General features: G+C 61.2%; 1 protein-coding gene across 1 annotated transcript; it reads right to left on the bottom strand.

Moving 5' to 3' along the window:
- Positions 1-1,447: 1,447 nt before the first annotated feature.
- On the bottom strand, positions 1,448-18,503 carry LOC133268072 (inner centromere protein-like). The gene is made up of 18 exons (XM_061450922.1): positions 18,307-18,503; positions 18,046-18,159; positions 15,044-15,660; positions 13,911-13,959; positions 12,172-12,379; positions 11,433-11,532; positions 10,737-10,854; positions 9,417-9,819; positions 8,855-8,976; positions 8,548-8,599; positions 8,315-8,424; positions 6,857-6,959; positions 5,589-5,702; positions 5,200-5,330; positions 4,941-5,019; positions 3,685-3,783; positions 2,045-2,201; positions 1,448-1,701 (listed from the first exon to the last, which is right to left on the bottom strand). Exons 1-18 carry the CDS (start codon positions 18,441-18,443, stop codon positions 1,496-1,498), a joined length of 2,919 nt encoding a protein of 972 aa, XP_061306906.1. The 5' UTR covers positions 18,444-18,503; the 3' UTR covers positions 1,448-1,495.
- Between the last annotated feature and the right edge of the window lie 88 nt (positions 18,504-18,591).

Genomic DNA, 18,591 nt, shown 5'->3' with positions numbered 1-18,591 from the left:
TAGTCCCCAGGAAGGTCTCCCTCTGCTTCTGGCCATGGATTTACTGTGAAGAGCACTCGTGTTGTAGCCTTGTGCAATAAAGCTCCTCCCAGAAGGCTCTCCACACCGTGGTGGTTCCCATCAGCAGCCGTGCCCTTGAATGCTGTGCAGCTCCATGGGCTGCTCCTCTCCCATTGCCGGGAGCACCGGAACACAGCTGAGCAGAGCTGGGCACTGGGCTGGAGCTCAGGGACCTGGCACATCCAGGCAGGGCTCCCACAGCTTCTCATCCCAATTCCAGCTTCTTGGCGCAGCCAATCCCACGTCCTCCAGAACTGCTCCAATGCATTTCCTGGTCCCCGTCCCGACTGGAAGTGCTGTGGTTGCAGCAGGGGCCCTCCTGGGAGCTTCAGGCTCATGGTCAGAGCATCAAACACTGGCCATGGTCTGATGGGCAGTACTGGTGTGGGGCTGGAGCAAAACACATTCACCCACAGGCACGATGGGACCCACATCCCTGCTCCTGGCTGCAGCGAACTCCGGTCTGAGGAGATCCTAACCCTGGCTCCCACCCTGTGCCTGACCCCTGGACTTGCTGCTCCTCAGGTGCCTGGGGGGTGACGTGAGGACCATCAAAGGAACAGAAACCACTGGTGGGGAGCAGTCGGAGCCTGGGAACGGGCAGCACATCCCAGACCGGCTGCGGAGGTTCAGGAGGCTTGGAGATGCCACAAGCCCTTGGAGGCATCTGAGAAAGGCACTGGTGAAAGGGGCCAGAACAGCTCAGAGGAACCAGGGCCAAAGAGCCCCGCTGAGTCCAAGGGAGCCTCAGAGAGCCCAGGAGAGCTGCAAAGAGCTGACCCAGAGGATCCCAGCGCACCCGGAGCACACAGCAGGACCCAGGAGGGGCAGGGGCCAGGAACCCCAGTGGAGCCAAAAAGGACCAAGCCCGGGTGTTGCTGCGGAGGCTGAAACCGGACCTGCCACATCCTGCATGGGAGGAAGCTGCGGTGCGGCCGAGCTGGGCCCCGTGGAGCAGCAGAGGGGAAAGCACTGAGGTGGCACCCACAGGCTCAGCCTCACCCAGCGAGAGCTCGTGTCAGGTCTGTTCTGCCCTGGGACAAGCCCCTTGGGTAACAGAGGGGCTGGAGGAGCTGAAGGACCCTGAAATCCTGGAGGGACTCCCCAAGGATGCTGAGAGAGCCCCAAAGGGCTCGGGGGAACCTAAGAGAGAGCAGATGGAAGAGCAGAGCACAACACCACATCCCAGCCAACTGCCTGAGCACGGGCAGGGAGCACAGCATCGATCGCCAAAGCATCATCCCAGCCCCAAAACGGAGCAGACACACGGGGGGGGGGGGTGTTATTGCAACAGAGCTTTATTTAATAATTTAATCTGTACAAAAAATGGGTTAAAATTGTACACAGAGGCTGCAGTGAGACCTGCCCCCGGGCTCCACACTGAGACCCAGGCTGAGGCTGCGGGTGGGCATCAGACACATCCCTGCCCCTCTCCTCACTTGTTGAGGCTGCAGGAGGGGCCAGAGGCGGATCTGGGCCGGGGTGGGGAATGCCAAACGGCCGAGCTCGTGCGCTTGAAGTACCGGGGCTTGCTCTTGCCAAAGATCTCCTCCAGCCGGAGGCCTGAGATGAGCCCGAAGAGCTGGTCCGTGTTCACTGGGTGGTAGTACTGGTGCATGATGCCCTGCTTGAGCCGAGGGCCTGGGGAAGCGGCCCCACAGAGGCAGTTAGGATACACATCACAGCAGGCTGAGAGAGCTCCAGTGCCCAAAGGGGCTACGAGAAACCTGGAGAGGGGCTTTGGACAAGGCCCCCCCCATTCTCACATCCTTGGATCCCAACACACACAGGAACGACTCTGCTTTAGCTTCCAGAGCACTGGCAGGAGCATGGCTCCAGCCCCACATAGAGCCAGCAGCTCCCAGCACTGCTCAGCTCCCACACGCTCACGCCTGGCTTTGGGGAAGCCAGGATAGTACCGAGTTGCCCTGGAGAACTTCAGCTTCCAGGTGAGGAGAGAAAGGAAACCAACGCAAGCACCTACCGTCGGCCCAGGCAGGGACCGGGTTCCGAGGGTCGTTCTCATCATCTGTGGCATCGTCGCTGTTCTGGTCCATGCCATAGTTGTCCTCGCTCACCTTTGGGTGGCTGCTCTGCTCCGTGCCCTTCAGGGGCTTCAAGTAGGGTGCGGAGATGGATTTCTGAAACCAGAGGCAGCAGCGGCTGGAGCAGGAGGTGGCCAGGGAGGGCCCTGCCCTGCAGGCACCCAGAGCCCCGGACCACATCCCAGCAGCACAGGACCCAGCACAAGCGGGACATGGAGCTGCTGGAGGGAGGCCAGAGGAGGCCATGGAGCTGCTGCAAGGGCTGGAGCAGCTCTGCTCTGGAGCCAGGCTGGGGCAGCCTGGAGAAGAGAAGGCTGCTGAAGGGGAGACCTCAGAGCAGCTCCAGTGCCTGAAGGGGCTGCAGGAAAACTGGAGAGGGGCTTGGGACAAGGGCCTAGAGGGACAGGCCAAGGGGAATGGCTTGAACCTGCCCGAGGGGAGACTGAGATGAGCTCTTAGGCAGAAGCTCTTCCCTGGGAGGGTGCTGAGGCACTGGCACAGGGTGCCCAGAGAAGCTGTGGCTGCCCCATCCCTGGCAGTGCTCAAGGCCAGGTTGGACACAGGGGCTTGGAGCAAGCTGCTCCAGTGGAAGGGGTTGGGATTGGAGCTGGAGGAGCTTTAAGGTCCCTTCCAACACAAACAGCTCCATGATTCCATGAGCTGTACTGCCACAGGGACTGCAGACCGCAGTGAAACAGCCCCTTCCCACCCTGCAGCTCCAGAGCTGCCAGGAGGAACTGCCGGTGCCTGCGTAGGAAGAAGCCAGGGCCCTGTTTCCCACTGCAGCTGCAGGTCAGAACAGCACAAGCCAAAGCTTGGAGACAGCTCCTGGCTTTGCGGAGAGGAAGAGGATGACCGGGACACCCGACAGTCCCATGCAGCACAGGAGCGCTTGGAGATGCCAACTGGAGAGCAAACCGGGAGGGTTCTGTACTGCAGGAGCACAGCAGCATCCACCCCTGTGCAAGTGCAGGAACTGCCCCTGTGCTCAGCCACTCGGGAACGGCTTTTAGCCCCTTTCCCCTCCTGATCTGTGTGCAAAAGCTTTGGGAGAACCAAGTGCTTGGCTCTGCGCACGCGGCTGCACCCCTCGAACCATTCCGTTTCATGGCAGGTCTGGTTCTTGCTCCCTTGAGCTCTGACAGGAGCCACAGCAGGGCGAAGGCAGCAGGAGCAGGAGGACCCCGTCAGCCCCAGGGCGGGAGAACGGAGTCCGGCTCCGAGCAGCTTTTCCTCCACCTCCCGCTATCAGGTTTAAGCAGCTCCACCTCAAAGAGGCTGCGGAGCCCCGCGGTGGAACCGGGGCTCCCGGCGCTGCCATCCGGTGGCCACCTCCAGCCCCTTTCATCTTTCCCGGCATAAACCCCACGTGTTTTCCCCTCGGGTTCCTCCTGCCCCGAGCTCTGGCCAAGCCGAAGCCATCCCCGTCTCCGCACAGCGCCGGCTGAAGCCCAGCAGCACGCACCGGGGCTGCGTTTCCTGCTCCATCCCTGCTCCACGGGCTGGCTCCCAGCCCCGGGAGCCGGTCGGACACCACATTCCCCCCGGGCTCGAGGGCTCCGCTGCAGCCAGGACTCACCTTTAGCGTTTTGCTCAGCCCTGTGCCAGCGGCAGCAGTCGGGGCCTCTGGCTGCTTGAGCTTCCTCTCTCCCGGGCGCTGCAGACCAGCTTCCTCCTGCTAAGATACGAGAATGAAGCCATTCCTCATTCATGTTCACCCAAGCAAAGCAGCCAGGCTGGCTCTGGAACTGAGCCATCGTTTCTGGGGCCCTGCAAGAGAATCCTCAGCTCCTCTGTGTCTTTTCTGCAGGAAAAAAAACCAAACCCACAGAACAACCAAACCAAACCCAAGACTCAGAGATAACGTAACCCCAAGTCTTTGCTCAGATCCACATCTGCAAGCTCTTTAGAGCCCACGCTCCCCTTTACTGCTTTCAGCCAGGCTTTGAAGCCACAGCAATGGGTTCTGGTTGCCTGGCTCTCTTCTCCTGCCCCACAGCTCCTTTGGGCTCTCTTTCTAAAGAGGAAAAGTTTTCACTGCTTGAGCTCCTTTTCCACCCAAACCCAAATCACTTCCCAGGAGTTCCTTCTCCCACATTCCTCAGCAGGGAAGGGCAATGCGAGGGCATGAGCTGCAGGCACCTGCAATTAGAGTCAGCTTCCCTCTCATCTGGAGGAGCTCTGCTTAGACCTTCATTAATATTATACAGCATCACCAGGAGTTTGAATGTCATGGACCCAGTAAGAGCAAGCACAGACGGAGGAACTCATGCTTAGGGGTAGCAGCATGTGGGGCTTTGATTCTTTACTAATGAAGGCAGAAGAGCAGAGCGATGTCAGGAGAGAGGGGGAAGAAAACATTGCTGTGATGTTTTGAGAAAAACAGCCACAACATTCCCTGTGTGAGGGTAAAGGGAGCCACACGAAGCCATCTGGTACCTGTGTTATGGGATCACATCCTCCAAAACCAGGGAGGGAATGGAGTAGGACCCCCCCTGCCCCTTACTGATTTCCATATCCATTGAAGTGTCAGTGAATGGCACTGGGGGTGTCCTTCACAGGGCCGTGTTATGGCTGTCCCCAGCTCGTGATGGGCTGGGGAGCTCACCGGTAGCAAGGCAACTCCAGCTTCACCTCCAGAGCTGGCGGCTCCTGCACCAGCCCCAGCTCCCTGCAGTAACACGTTGGGCTCGTCACCAGTTTGATTGTGTTTGCCTCTCTAAATAAGGCAACAGAGAACATGGAAGCCTTGGACAGGAACACAGCACTGAAAACACGCCTGTGCCTCCCATGCTCCCAGCAGAGAAGCTGCTCCAAGACCACTTCAGCTCCCACCTTTCTGTGCTTCTCGGGGAACGCCGCTGCCCCCAGCTGCGGATGGGGAGGCTTCTCCTTCCCTCCGGGTCTGTGATCCCTGGGGAGAAAACCTGCACTGTAGTTACAGAGCAGAGCTTGTCTGTGCCCCCCAGCAACCCTACAGCCCCCTGCTCCCGTGCCCGGGGCCAGCCGGAGCCCTCAGCAGGCTCCCACCTTCAGCAATGCTGTTTCTGTTCCCGTTGCCCAGTGCCTCCTGAGGGCAGAGCCAAGGCAATACCTCTCCTTCCCGTGTTCCGCCTGCTGCTGCTCCAGAAGACTTCTCAGTTCCAAGACTTTCTTTCCTTTCCCCCTCACTTCATCCTCTCTCCTCTTCTGCAGCGGCTCTGGCTGATCCAATTCATCTTCCTCCTGAGGAGAGGAGAAAACCCCTGTAAGCCTCCAGCTCAAGGGGGGAAAGGTGGGAGGACATCAAGTGCACGCTTTGAGACAAGCTGTCTCCTTCTCTCCTTTCTTCCATGGCAGGCCTGCCCCTTGGGCAGTCTTCTGTCCCCACGGGTACCCTTGTGCTCGAGAGTCAGGAACCTCCCGTGTCCCACCAGCCAGAGCAGGGCACGGGTTCCCACTGCTCCTCCTCTACCTGCAGGAGGGAGCTAGGGCTGCTCTTACCCCCTTCAGCGCTTTCTGCTTCCGTGCCTCAGCTTCCCCAGACTTCTTGGACAGCTTCTTCCTGCCCCGCTCCTCCGCCTTCTCCTCCCTGTCCCGTGCCTGGGAGAGCCGCACCTGAGGGGAGCCACACGCTCTGCTCCAGCACCCCAATGACACCCCCAGTGCGTGCCCAGGGCGCTGCTGCTGGGGGCCAAGAGGTTCCGGGTCCTACCGAGACCCCAGCGCCCAGCACGTGTGTGCCGGATCTACACCGCCCCTGTGCAGCAAGGCCATGGCTGGGGGCACAGACACCACTACACAACCCCAGAACACGGCTCCACCTCGACAGTGGCTCTCTGCAGGACGAAGGGGTCTGGCACCTGGGTTCTGCTTTGCCTGCAGTGCTGCTGTCAGCTACCCGAGCTGCAGCACCCACTGGGGGTGTGAGAGCTGGCCCTCACCCCAGCTGTGCCCCAGTGAAGCACTGGCATGTCTGCAGGAGCAGCCCAGCCAGGGCTGGGGGTGCTTTGGGCCACCCAGGTTTTGGGGCAGCAGAAAGCAGCACAATTCCTCTGTTTTCTGAGGTTACCCCTTTCCAGAGGTCACTCCAGTCCATGCCCCAGGGTGAGCAATTCTCCTCCCCAAGGCTGCGAGGGCTTGGGTCAGTCAGGAGCAGCCTCCCTCAGCCCCACACAACCTGATGTGTGCAGAAACAGCAACACCCTGCACCCAGACGTCAGCAGCCCACCCCAGCACACTCCTCATCCACTTGTCCTCAGCTGAGGGCCAGGCAAGGCGTTGGAAACCAAGCATGATGCAAACACACAGAGAGCCAAGTCTCCGAGCCAGGAGCATCCCTCGTGTGCTCAGTGCTCTTCCCCACAGCATCTTTGCACCCCCACAAGCACTGAGGCTTCGCTGCCTGTAATGCAGCGTGTGAACAGCTCCCTGGTGGTGCAGGGAGCTGAGCAAGGCTGGCTCATTGCAGGGCCTGTTCCCAGGACAGCCAAGGGATGCTGCCACATTCCTTGGAGCCGGAGCACCGCAACCACTGCGTGTCAGAACAGGAACGTTTGGAGCCACTGCAGAGGGTTGGAGAACAAAAGCCTGCGCTTGTCAGACAGAGGATTTCAGGGTGCCTGCTGCAGCCTTCCCCACCACCCCATTAGTCACCGCCAGCAGCAGCCCTGTGCTCGCACGCATCGTGCCAGGGCCTGTTTGCAGCCTCCTGGTCTCAGCTCACTCACACAGCGTCAGCAGGTGGTCCCAAGCTCAAGCACCATTCCCACCTTCTCATCGCTCTGCAGGATCTTCTGCTCCATCCGCTTCTTCTTCTCCTCCTCTGCCCGCTCCCGAGCCTGCAGCGCCTTCCTCAGGCGCTCTTCCCTCTTCCTGGGCAGTGCAAGAGGCTGTTAGCACAGCCTGTGCTGGCACAGGGGTGATGGGGAATGGCTCGGTCTGTGCTGGCACAGAGGTGATGGGGAATGGCTCGGTCTGCGCTGGCACAGGGGTGATGGGGAATGGCTCGGTCTGTGCTGGCACAGGGGTGATGGGGAATGGCTCGGTCTGTGCTGGCACAGAGGTGATGGGGAATGGCTCGGTCTGCGCTGGCACAGGGGTGATGGGGAATGGCTCGGTCTGTGCTGGCACAGAGGTGATGGGGAATGGCTCGGTCTGTGCTGGCACAGAGGTGATGGGAATGGCTCGGTCTGTGTTGGCACAGGGGTGATGGGGAATGGCTCGGTCCCTGATGGCACAGAGGTGATGGGGAATGGCTCGGTCCATGATGGCACAGAGGTGATGGGGAATGGCTCGGTCCGTGATGGCACAGGGGTGATGGGGAACAGCTCGGTCTGTGCTGGCACAGGGGTGATGGGGAATGGCTCGGTCCGTGATGGCACAGGGGTGATGGGGAATGGCTCAGTCTGTGCTGGCGCAGGGGTGATGGGGAATGGCTCGGTCTGTGCTGGCACAGGGGTGATGGGGAATGGCTCGGTCTGTGCTGGCACAGGGGTGATGGGGAATGGCTCGGTCTGTGCTGGCACAGGGGTGATGGGGAATAGCTAGGTCTGTGCTGGCACAGAGGTGATGGGAATGGCTCGGTCCGTGCTGGCACAGGGGTGATGGGGAATGGCTCGGTCCGTGATGGCACAGGGGTGATGGGGAATGGCTCGGTCCGTGATGGCACAGGGGTGATGGGGGAACGGCTCGGTCCGTGATGGCACAGGGGTGATGGGGAATGGCTCGGTCCGTGATGGCACAGGGGTGATGGGGAACGGCTCGGTCCGTGATGGCACAGGGGTGATGGGGGAACGGCTCAGTCCGTGATGGCACAGGGGTGATGGGGGAATGGCTCGGTCCGTGATGGCACAGGGGTGATGGGGAATGGCTCGGTCTGTGCTGGCACAGGGGTGATGGGGAATGGCTCGGTCCGTGCTGGCACAGGGGTGATGGGGAACAGGGACTTGTCATGGTGACTAGGGAGAAGTTACTTTGCTTGTCTCACTTGGGCTGGGCCTGGCCTCAGCAGGCTCCTGGGCTAAGCTCAGACATCAGCAGGCACTTTGCATGGTGTGGTTCTTGCTGCCATGAGCAGCAGGGCTTGGGGGGCCAGGCAGCTTCACCTGCACAACCCAAGGGGGAGGCAGCAGGCAGGGTACAGCAGAGCTGCTGTGGGGCAGGAAGGGCCTCCAGGGCCATTCTGTGGTGACCCAGGGAAGGCGCAGGAGGCAAAGGGACCAACTCACTGCTTCATTTCCGCCTGCCGCTGCCTCTTCTCCTCCTCCATTTTCTTCTTCCTCTGCTCCTCAGCTTCCTGCTTCTTCCTGAGGCTTTCCAGTCTCTGCCGCTCCTTCTCCTGGAGGGAGATGAGTTCAGACTGTACCAACTGCTGGGGCCTGTTCCTACCCCCGGGCTGCTTGCGCACAGGCAGCTGGAGGCTAAACAAAGGAGTCACTGTCAGTCACGTTCACCCACACACCGGGATGGGAAGTGAATAGCAGGGGAGAAACAACGCAGGTTTGGCAACAGTGCTGATTCAGCTAATGGGAGCAGGAGAGTCACGGGCACGGGAGGGAAACTCCTCAGTCCTGCAGCTGCAGAGAGCATCTTCAGGCAAGGAACAGCACCTGCTGTAAGTGAGCGAATGCTTCTTGCCTGGGACCGTGTCACCTGCACCAGTGGCTGGAGAAGGCGGGGAAAGGAGCACGATGGAGTCCTGCTTAGAGGCAAAGGTCTCCTCACAGTTCCCAGCCCAGAACACACCTGAAGGAGCTCCTGCACCTCACCACTGGCGTGGCCACAGCTGCACGATGCCAGTGAGAGGGGAAGGAGCTGTCAGTGCCCACGAGGCCCATAGAACCCTCCAGTGCCCACGGTTAAGGGTGTTGTTACTTACAACGAAGTCTCCCTGCAGAGATGAGACAAAACCATGGTTAAGGGTTTGGGATTAACACTAGAACCCCTCTAGCATACACCCCTGTTCTCAGCTGCAGCTCCTTACCAGGACAGAGTAGAGAACCCCTTGCCTGACCCCAGCCCTAAAGCAGCCCCCTAAGACACAAGGACACGTTCCCTCTTCAAAGATACCCAGCTTTCCGAGGCTCTGAGTGCTCTCCCGACAGAGCAGACAAGGTGCCCTGCAGGGGAGGGAGGTCTGGGGGTACCAGAGACCCCAGTCACTAACGTCCTTGTCACAGACCCTGCGGGGCCGCCCGGGGGGGGGCGAAGCAGAACTGGGGGGGCAGCGTGCAAGGGCCGGCGCTGAGCCAGGAATGGGTCCGTGCTTGTGCCAGAATCCCCCCATCACCGCCAGCCCAGGACCCTGCACCCGCTGGGGCTCGGACCCACCTTGGGGCTGGGCCGGGTGCGGGTGCTGCGCTGGAGGAGGCTCCTCACGACCCCGCCGTGGCCCGGGGGGGCCGGGCTGGGGAGCAGCGGGTGCCGCTGCACGGCCCGCAGGAGGCTCCGCAGCACCTGCGGGGAGAGGCGGGAGGTGAGGAGCGGGGAGAGGCGGGAGGTGAGGAGCGGGGAGAGGCGGGAGGTGAGGAGCGGGGAGAGGCGGGAGGTGAGGAGCGGGGAGGACCAAGGGGCCGAGGGGCCGCGGCACCCGCTCACCTTGCTGCCCGCGCCGGGGGGAGGCTCTGCGGGGCTCCCGCGCCGCTCACCCGAAGGGGACGGGGCCTGAGCCCCCGGCTGCTGCTGCTGCTGCCCCTTCCACACAGCGCCCATCGCCTGCGTGCGGCTCCTGGTCCTGGTGGCATCAGCAAGAGGCGCGTTAGGGAACCACCGCATCCCAACCCCGCCGGCAGCGCTCGCTTGGTGTCACACGCTGCCCTCTGCCTGCTCGCTGCCAGCTGAGGACATGGGCCATGGAGCCCGGTCAGCCCTGTGCCAGGCACACAGTCCATCGGGAAGGAGGACGGGAAAGGCACAGGGTAACCCCGTAGGGGAGCTGCAGGGCAGGGATGTACGACATCACGCTCCCCCTCCACTCAGACCCACTCCAGGTGGTGTCAACAGCACAAGCAGACAAACAGCACAAGCTCACCCCACTGGCTCCGTGTGCCTTAGGAAGCCTTTGGACACTCACACATTCACCAGTGTCAGAAACGGCCTCACTCGCATCCCTTCATCCCAGGGGGATGCTTCACCGCACAGCCAGGACCCCATCCCACAGCAGCAGCCCTGAGGGAAGCTGCACATCCAGAGGTCACTGTTGCTCCCCTTCCTGTTCTCTACCCCAGGCAGCTCCCTCCAGCCAAACCAGGGCAGGGGCAAAGCTAAGAGCAGCTGGAATCTGACGTGGAGCACTGGTCAGCGCTGAGAGGGAACAGGTCAGCTATTCCAGGCACTTGCACGGGATATAAATAAACAGGTCAGTGACCCACTCGCATTCCTTCCAGAGCTGCTCCCAGAGCACCCTCAGGAGCCACCCATGGGCACACCAAGCTGTTCCTGCGCTATCTCGGTCACCTCCTGCCTCTGCTTCCCCAGCCAGACCTGCCCAGGGAAACGCAGCTCCAGGAGGAGCTCCTGGGGACAAGGTCTGGCCAAGGAGGGGTCAGAACTGGGGACAAACACCCAAAGCTCTATGGAACCCATCACTTAAGGCCAGGTCTGAGCCCCTCAGACACCGGCTCCTGCCTCCTCCTCACATGGGTCTCGTACCAGATGCATGGGGGATCCTCCTGGGGCCTGGCACAGGGTGATCGCTCCTGGTCCTTGTTCTGGGATTCCCTGATGGGATTTACCGGGGTTCCTGTGGAGGAGCCTGCAGTCAGCACCACTGCAGGACACCCACAGGGCTCCGCGCTGGCCTCAGAACCCCATGGCACGGGAACCAGGCTGAGAAAGCAGGAGCCTGGGACACCAGGGTTGGATGTGAGCATGCTGCAGGACACATCAGGTACAGACCCCTCTGAATGGGAATAACCTGTCCCACACTCCAGCTACAGCTGCTCATTAGATCCCACTTCCCACCGTGGATAACCAGAAAGCCCTTCCCTCGCTTGGAGGCACAGGGAATAAGCTGGTAAACCCTCACATAAAAGCAGAGGAAAGGGATGCCAGGGTGCTTTACCAGGACATTACACTAGGTGGAAGATTCCAGGTCTAAGAGCAATGGCCTTCCAAAGGGTCCCCACGTCCTCATGACATGGACTGAAGCTGGACAGGACAGCTCGGACACGTGCGCAAGGCGTGGGATGCGCAGTGGGATGAGCCGGGCCCTCTCCAGGGGGTCACAGTTTACCGAAGAGGGGGGTTTCTGTCACCATGTCCCACATTTCCCACACCCCCTCGTGCTGATCCCTGCTCCGTGTCCCTGGGCCCTCACACAGCAAAGCAGGAGCAGCTCAGCGTTACCTCCATCGCTCCCTGCCTGCTGCTCGGGAGCAGCCGAGCGCTCTGCAGGACAGCTGGCAGCCAGGGTGCTTCTGCTGGAAGGGAGCGTGTCCTCAGGAGCCTGCAGGAACAGGGACATTGAGTGAGTGCTGCTGCCCCGAAGGACAAGGCTACAGGAGCCACTGCTTGGAAAGCCCCAGTCCCTTCCAGCTGCAGGCAGGAGCCTGCTTCTCCCTCTTGCATGGATGCTGAGCAGCTCCCGGAACACCAGGCTCTGCAGGGAGTTCAGTGACCAGCGCTTCCCAACCAGAGCAGGAGCTTGGCTGGGTCCTGACCCCAAAGCCAGAGCACCCTGGGAACAGGCAGTGCCTGCACACCTCGGAGACACCAACTCCCAAACTACAGCCTCCAGCCCCGGAAGACAGCGAAGGGTTTCAGGTGGGATCCCCGGCAGCCCGGGTACCACCGCCGTGTGCTCCCAGGAGGAGCAGCAGCACAGCACCCCTGCACACAGACCGTGCTCTCCCTCCCTGCTGAGCCATCACCCCAGCGCTCCGAGGCGCTGCCCAGCTCGAGGAGCTTGCAGGGATGGGGCAGTGACCCTGGCCAGGGCTGTGCTCAGCAAAGGGGGCAGCTCGGTCTTGAGGTTGCTCCTTAGAACTCACCCCTTCCCTTGGGGGGTCCAGCTCCAGCCCAGGCCTGGAAGAGAAATGCTGTTTTAATGATTCCAGCTCTCTGAAGTTACAGGTGATGATCAAACTGTGACAGAGGCAGCGGGTGGGACCCCAGGGAAAGCACAGCTAAACCCAAATGAACGCATACATAGATTTAGATAAGCATCCCATCTATTCCAGGTCCATCTGGAGGCACAGGCCTGCTTCAGCCAAGCCACAGGGCTGGAGCTGTGCCTTGCTGTGGGGCACCCAGCCATTGCGTTACAGACCAGCACTGATGAGCTCTGAGCCCTCCTGCACAGCCCACAGGCAGAAAGGAAGCTCTGTGAGCCCTTGGCTGGGCCTTGGGCATCCACCTCCGAGGTGAGACTGCGGGTGCCTGACCTCGGGCACCAGCAGGCATTGGGAGCCTGGTTACAGCCCCCAGCACAGGCACAGGAGCTGCTCAGACCAGCCCAGGAGACACCATCACCTAAAGAGTGTCACAGAGCACAGGGTGACACCACCACAGTGTGAGAGAGCACAGGGCGACACCACTGCAGGGTCGCAGAGCACAGGGTGACACCACTACAGTGTGACAGAGCACAGGGTGACACCACTACAGTGTCACAGAGCACAGGGTGACACCACTACAGTGTGAGAGAGCACAGGGTGACACCACTGCAGGGTCACAGAGCACAGGGTGACACCACTACAGTGTGACAGAGCACAGGGTGACACCACTACAGTGTCAGAGCACAGGGTGACACCACTACAGTGTCAGAGCACAGGGTGACACCACTACAGTGTGACAGAGCACAGGGTGACACCACTACAGTGTGACAGAGCACAGGGTGACACCACTACAGTGTGAGAGAGCACAGGGTGACACCACTACAGTGTGACAGAGCACAGGGTGACACCACTACAGTGTGAGAGCAGCAGCACAGGGTGACACCAACGCAGGGTCACAGAGCACAGGGTGACACCACCACAGTTTCACAGTGATAGAGCACAGGGTGACACCACCACAGTTTCACAGTGACAGAGCACAGGGTGACACCACCACAGTTTCACAGTGATAAGAGCACAGGGTGATACCACCACAGGGTCACGGAGCCCAGGGTGACACCACCACAGTGCCACAGAGATAGAGCACAGGGTGACACCACCGCAGGGTCACAGAGCACAGGGTGACACCACCGCAGTGTGAGAGCAGGAGCACAGGGTGACACCGCCGCAGGGGCACGGAGCAGAAGCACAGGGTGACACCGCCGCAGGGGCACGGAGCACAGGGTGACACCGCCGCAGGGGCACGGAGCACAGGGTGACACCGCCGCAGGGGCACGGAGCACAGGGTGACACCCCTGCAGGGGCACGGAGCACAGGGTGACACCGCCGCAGGGGCACGGAGCACAGGGTGACACCGCCGCAGGGGCACGGAGCACAGGGTGACACCACCACAGGGTCACGGAGCCCAGGGTGACACCACCACAGTGCCACAGAGATAGAGCACAGGGTGACACCACCGCAGGGTCACAGAGCACAGGGTGACACCACGGCAGTGTGAGAGCAGGAGCACAGGGTGACACCACCGCAGGGGCACGGAGCACAGGGTGACACCGCCGCAGGGGCACGGAGCACAGGGTGACACCGCCGCAGGGGCACGGAGCACAGGGTGACACCGCCGCAGGGGCACGGAGCACAGGGTGACACCGCCCCAGGGGCACGGAGCACAGGGTGACACCGCCCCAGGGGCACGGAGCCAGCCCTAAGCTGGAGCACCGCAGTGCCCTGCGCAGCTCCCTCACGGGGCTCCCCGTGCCCGCCCTCCCCGCAGCCTCACCTCGTCCCGGCCACATCCTCTTCCACGCACGCTTCCAGGGAGCTCTGACCTGGAGGAGAGCAGGAGGAGGTTGGGGGGGGTCGGTGCTCCCCGGGAGCAGCAGCGTGTGCGTGGTGCACACCCTCCCCGGGGAGGCTCCGATTGCTCATCCCGGCTTCCACACCAGCACCGCCACCTCCCTCGGGTGGCACTGACACACGGGTGTGGGCTGCGAGGAGGAACCGAGGAGCAGCTCCCTGCCTGCAGGCTGCTCCAGCTGCACAGGGAGGCAGCAGCTCCCATCACCCAGCCCCAGCTCCTGCAGAGATCTGGTGCATTTGGGCTGGTTTCACCCCCCCGAGCAGCACTTTGCTCAAGTGTGGTAACAAACGCCTGAGACAGCGTGACTCAAAGCTGACAACGAAATACCGAGGCCTCTGGGCTCTGCCAGAAGCCACCGACTTCAGCAGCAATGCTTTTAGAAAGCCCAAACAGCAAAACCTCCCCAGGAGCCATGGGAACAGAGGACAAGAGGAATGGCCTGGATTCTGAGGCCAGGCTGGGCGACACGGTCTGGTGTGAGGTGTCCCTGCCTGTGGCAGGGGCTGGAACTGGATGAGCTTAAGGTCCTTTCCAGCCCAAACCAAGCTGGGGTTCCATGTGAGCCCCATTTCCTCTGGTTCTCTTCTATCTACACCCAAACCCTTTATATCCTCTGCCTGTTTCAGGCAGATTTCGGGGTGGGGACATTCAGTTCAGTTCCTACAGATTCCCTGCGAGTTGTCAGGAGACAACTCCACGTTGGCATGAAGCCCATCCCAGGGACCATAGCGGTCACTTCTGAGCAGCCAAACCCCACCACGGCTGGAACCTGCCAGGCCACATCTTCCCTTTCCCTCTTGGCTTTTGCCCATGCACAACCTCTATAACCCAGCCTCCAGCCCCTGTGCCCCGCAGACACCTCCCGATGCAGTTAAACACAACCCAGGGCTCGCTCTGACAGCGGACGAAGACCCGAAGATCGCCCCCACGATGGGCAGAAGCCACAAGAGCCGTGAAGAGCAGGCTAAGAGGGGCGAGGGGCAGTGCCCGGGGGGGGCAGCTCATCCCCACGCCGCAGCCCACGGCAGGCACGGGCAGCAGCACACACTTACAGCTCACTCTGCTGGAGGCAGAGGACGACTCCAGCGTCGCAGCCGCCGCCGCCTTCCTGGCCACTGCCCTGCGGCTCCTGCTCGCCCTCCGGCCGGCCAGGGAGCACCGCCGGCCCGCGGGGGGGGCACTCAGCGAGCTCCGGCGCCCGGAGCAGCGCCGCGCTCGGGGTCCCAGCGCAGCTCCTCGGCTGCCGGAGCCCGGCAGGAGCGGCTCTGCCAGGTCCGGAGCAGCCCCGGCTCCGGCAGCCTTGGGAGTGGAGGTGCTCGTTCTTCTGCCGGGGGCTGCCTGTGCCCCCCTCGCTGCGGGGCCAGCAAGGACCCCGGTGACAGGGGCCTCATCCTGCCACTCGCTGGCTGCATCCCCCCGCGGTGACTGCTCGCAGACAGGGAGCTCACAGGCACCCGCAGGCCAGCGCTGTGGGTCACCCGCCTGGGCTCTGCTGGGACCTGGTGCTTCTGCTGCCCCGTCCCCAGGCAGTGCTGGGAGCTCGGGTGCAGCATAGGCCTGGGCACCCTCCCCACCACAGCCAGGATCCAGGGGCTGCTCCTTGCTCTGGCGCCTTTGGGAGCCTGGCTTGAAAGACACGAGCTTGATGCTGCTTCTCCTTCTGGACAACCTGAAACGAAACCAACATTCAATAGAATGATGGAGCCTCCAGCTCCCGAAGGGGCTATAGAGAAAAAAAGCAGACAGCAAGTTGTCAGGTGAGCCTGTACCTTATTCCCTCCACCATTCCCCCCACATCCCCCCCATGTCACTGGTGAAATGCAGGAGCTGAGCCTTGGGAGCTCACAGATGTGCTCACATACAGGTACAACCAACTTTGCCTTGAGCAAACTACAGACATCCACACAGGGAGGGAGTGGGGACCCCAGTTATCACAGTTTCCCATGATCAGCTCCATGTGGAAGCCTCCCCCTAGGGATCTAAAGGATCCCAGCTGGAAACAGAAGGCTCTGCTGCTGTCAGGCTGCTCAGGATAAAACACCGCACAAGCACCAAGGAAGGAAGGGACCCATGTGCTGAGAAATCATCCACGGCTCTAAACACAGTCTGTGAACAGGCTGGGGAACAGCACTGCTGCCACACACAGCCCTGAGGGAACAACAGGGACAGCCCTGTGCAGCTGGGACTCAGGGATTCCACAGGGACATCCCTGTGCTGCTGGGACTCCGGGATTCCATCGGCACATCCCTGTGCTGCTGGGACTCCGGGATTCCATCGGCACATCCCTGTGCTGCTGGGACTCCGGGATTCCATCGGCACATCCCTGTGCTGCTGGGACTCAGGGATTCCACAGGGACATCCCTGTGCAGCTGGGACTCAGGGATTCCACAGGGACATCCCTGTGCTGCTGGGACTCAGGGATTCCATCGGCACATCCCTGTGCTGCTGGGACTCAGGGATTCCACAGGGACATCCCTGTGCAGCTGGGACTCAGGGATTCCACAGGGACATCCCTGTGCTGCTGGGACTCAGGGATTCCATCGGCACATCCCTGTGCTGCTGGGACTCAGGGATTCCACAGGGACATCCCTGTGCAGCTGGGACTCAGGGATTCCATCGGCACATCCCTGTGCTGCTGGGACTCAGGGATTCCATCGGCACATCCCTGTGCTGCTGGGACTCAGGGATTCCACAGGGACATCCCTGTGCTGCTGGGACTCAGGGATTCCACAGGGACATCCCTGTGCTGCTGGGACTCAGGGATTCTCTCAGCTATGGTTATCCAAGCGAAACATCACCAGGTACCATAACGTCTCCCTTGCTTCTGTTAAACCTGGCCAACTGCAGAGACTTGGGGGTCTTCAGCAGTGAAACTCTCTTTGCTGCACTAGGAACTTGCCACAAGAGGACGGAGCCATGGACTTGATCAGCAAGTCAGAGAGACAGATGCTACAGCCCCTGGTGCATGACCACCAGCAAAGCAGGGAGTGGTCCCACACCGATCCCCTCCTTCCAGCCTTTTCTCATTTCTTATTCCAACCTCTAGCAAGAAGAGGGACTTTGCCCTGAATTGCAAAAGAGACCGAGTGGGAAATGTCCAACTGACAAACATGAAGAATGGGCTTTAAAATACACACTGAGGAAAACAGAGCAAGGAGCACTGCTCGTTCAGCTCTGCAGCATTCCCTTCTGCCCTGCCGCACACCTGAGCTTCCCATGCTCCCTCCCTGCTCTTGTGCCCTTCCTGTCCTCCATGGCTGGTTCTGACAGTCTTTAAGCTCCCACTCTTCTTGTCCAACTCCTGGGGGTTTCCACCATGGTTATCAAAACCAGGTGCCCTCATGCACAAAGAGCTCACCACTGCGTGTCCTGGGACAGCAGCAGCAGCTGCCCACCCTCAACGCCCATGAGCGGCTCCATGTGGAAGCCTCCTTGTAGGGATCTTCAGGATCCCAGCTGAAAACAGAAGGCTCTACTGCTCCCTATCAGGCTGCTCAGGACAAAACACCTCAAACACTGGGCAGGCAAGGATCTGTGTGCTTGGAAATCAACTACAGCTGGGGACAGCATTGCTGCTGTGCACGGGCGATTTCCACTTCAGCTTCACACTATTCCCTTCGAGCCTTCCCTCCTGCCAGCTCAAACATCCACCCTGGACACGCACAGCACTGGCAGCAGGCTCCATCCTCGGGCTCTCTCAGGCAGGAGCACAAAGGTTTAGGGAGTGAACACCAACCTCAGGCCAAAACCTGCTGCAACAAAAATCAAGCAAAGCCCAAACCCAAACAGCTGAGAACATACAGTATTTATTGTTCTTTGTTTCTGACCAGAAAAAGAGGAAAATACACCAAAGGGGAGGAAACCAGCCACCCCTGCGCCAGACTCCACGGGAATCAAACCGCGGGTCCATCTTGACGGGCCCTTTTAAGTGTGTTTGCTAACTCGGGAATAAAGGAGCCGTTTGATGTCCCTGTGTACAAGGGAACGGTCACCGCTTGGTTCCACGGTTAAACACGGCGCCCGGGGCGGAGCCGGAGCCCACCGAGCCACCTACCTCCTCCTGCTGGGCTCCTTGCTGTAGTCTTTCAGGGAGGAGGACTGCCTCTTCCTGGAGCGTCTCCTCTGGGAGGGCGTTCTGGTCATCGGCCCGGGCTCAGCGCCCAGGTTGCTGTCGGGCAAAGGAGAGCACCGTGAGAGCATCCCCGCGCTGCCGCTCGCTGGAGACAGGGCACGGAAGAGCCGGGAGCACACGGAGCCCTGCACGGAGAGGAGCTGGGGCGCTGCGGGCCCGGCCAGCCCCCGGGGCGGTCCCTACCTCTCCAGCATCCGCATGCCCTGCTCCTCCACCTCCCGCAGCCACGCCAGGCGCTTGTGCTCGGCATCGCGGAGGAACCGGGAGAGCCGCTGCCCGCACACCTCCAGCAGCCGCGTGGGGCCGGCGGCTTCCACCATGGCCACGCCTGAAACACAGCAGAGAGGAAGAGGGGAGGCTCGCAGCGGCCGCCCCTGCCCCAGAGCGCGGAGCCTCTTCCGCGGGACGGGACCTTCCTCGGGACGGGACCTTCCGCGGGACGGGACCTTCCTCGGGACGGGACCTTCC

This window comes from Pezoporus flaviventris, unplaced genomic scaffold, assembly GCF_033815535.1.
Source record: "Pezoporus flaviventris isolate CSIRO_AGI_PZ_B2104156 unplaced genomic scaffold, CSIRO_AGI_Pfla_v1 ptg000012l, whole genome shotgun sequence".
Taxonomy (NCBI): domain Eukaryota; kingdom Metazoa; phylum Chordata; class Aves; order Psittaciformes; family Psittacidae; genus Pezoporus; species Pezoporus flaviventris.
This window is presented reverse-complemented; position numbering and strand designations above follow the sequence as displayed.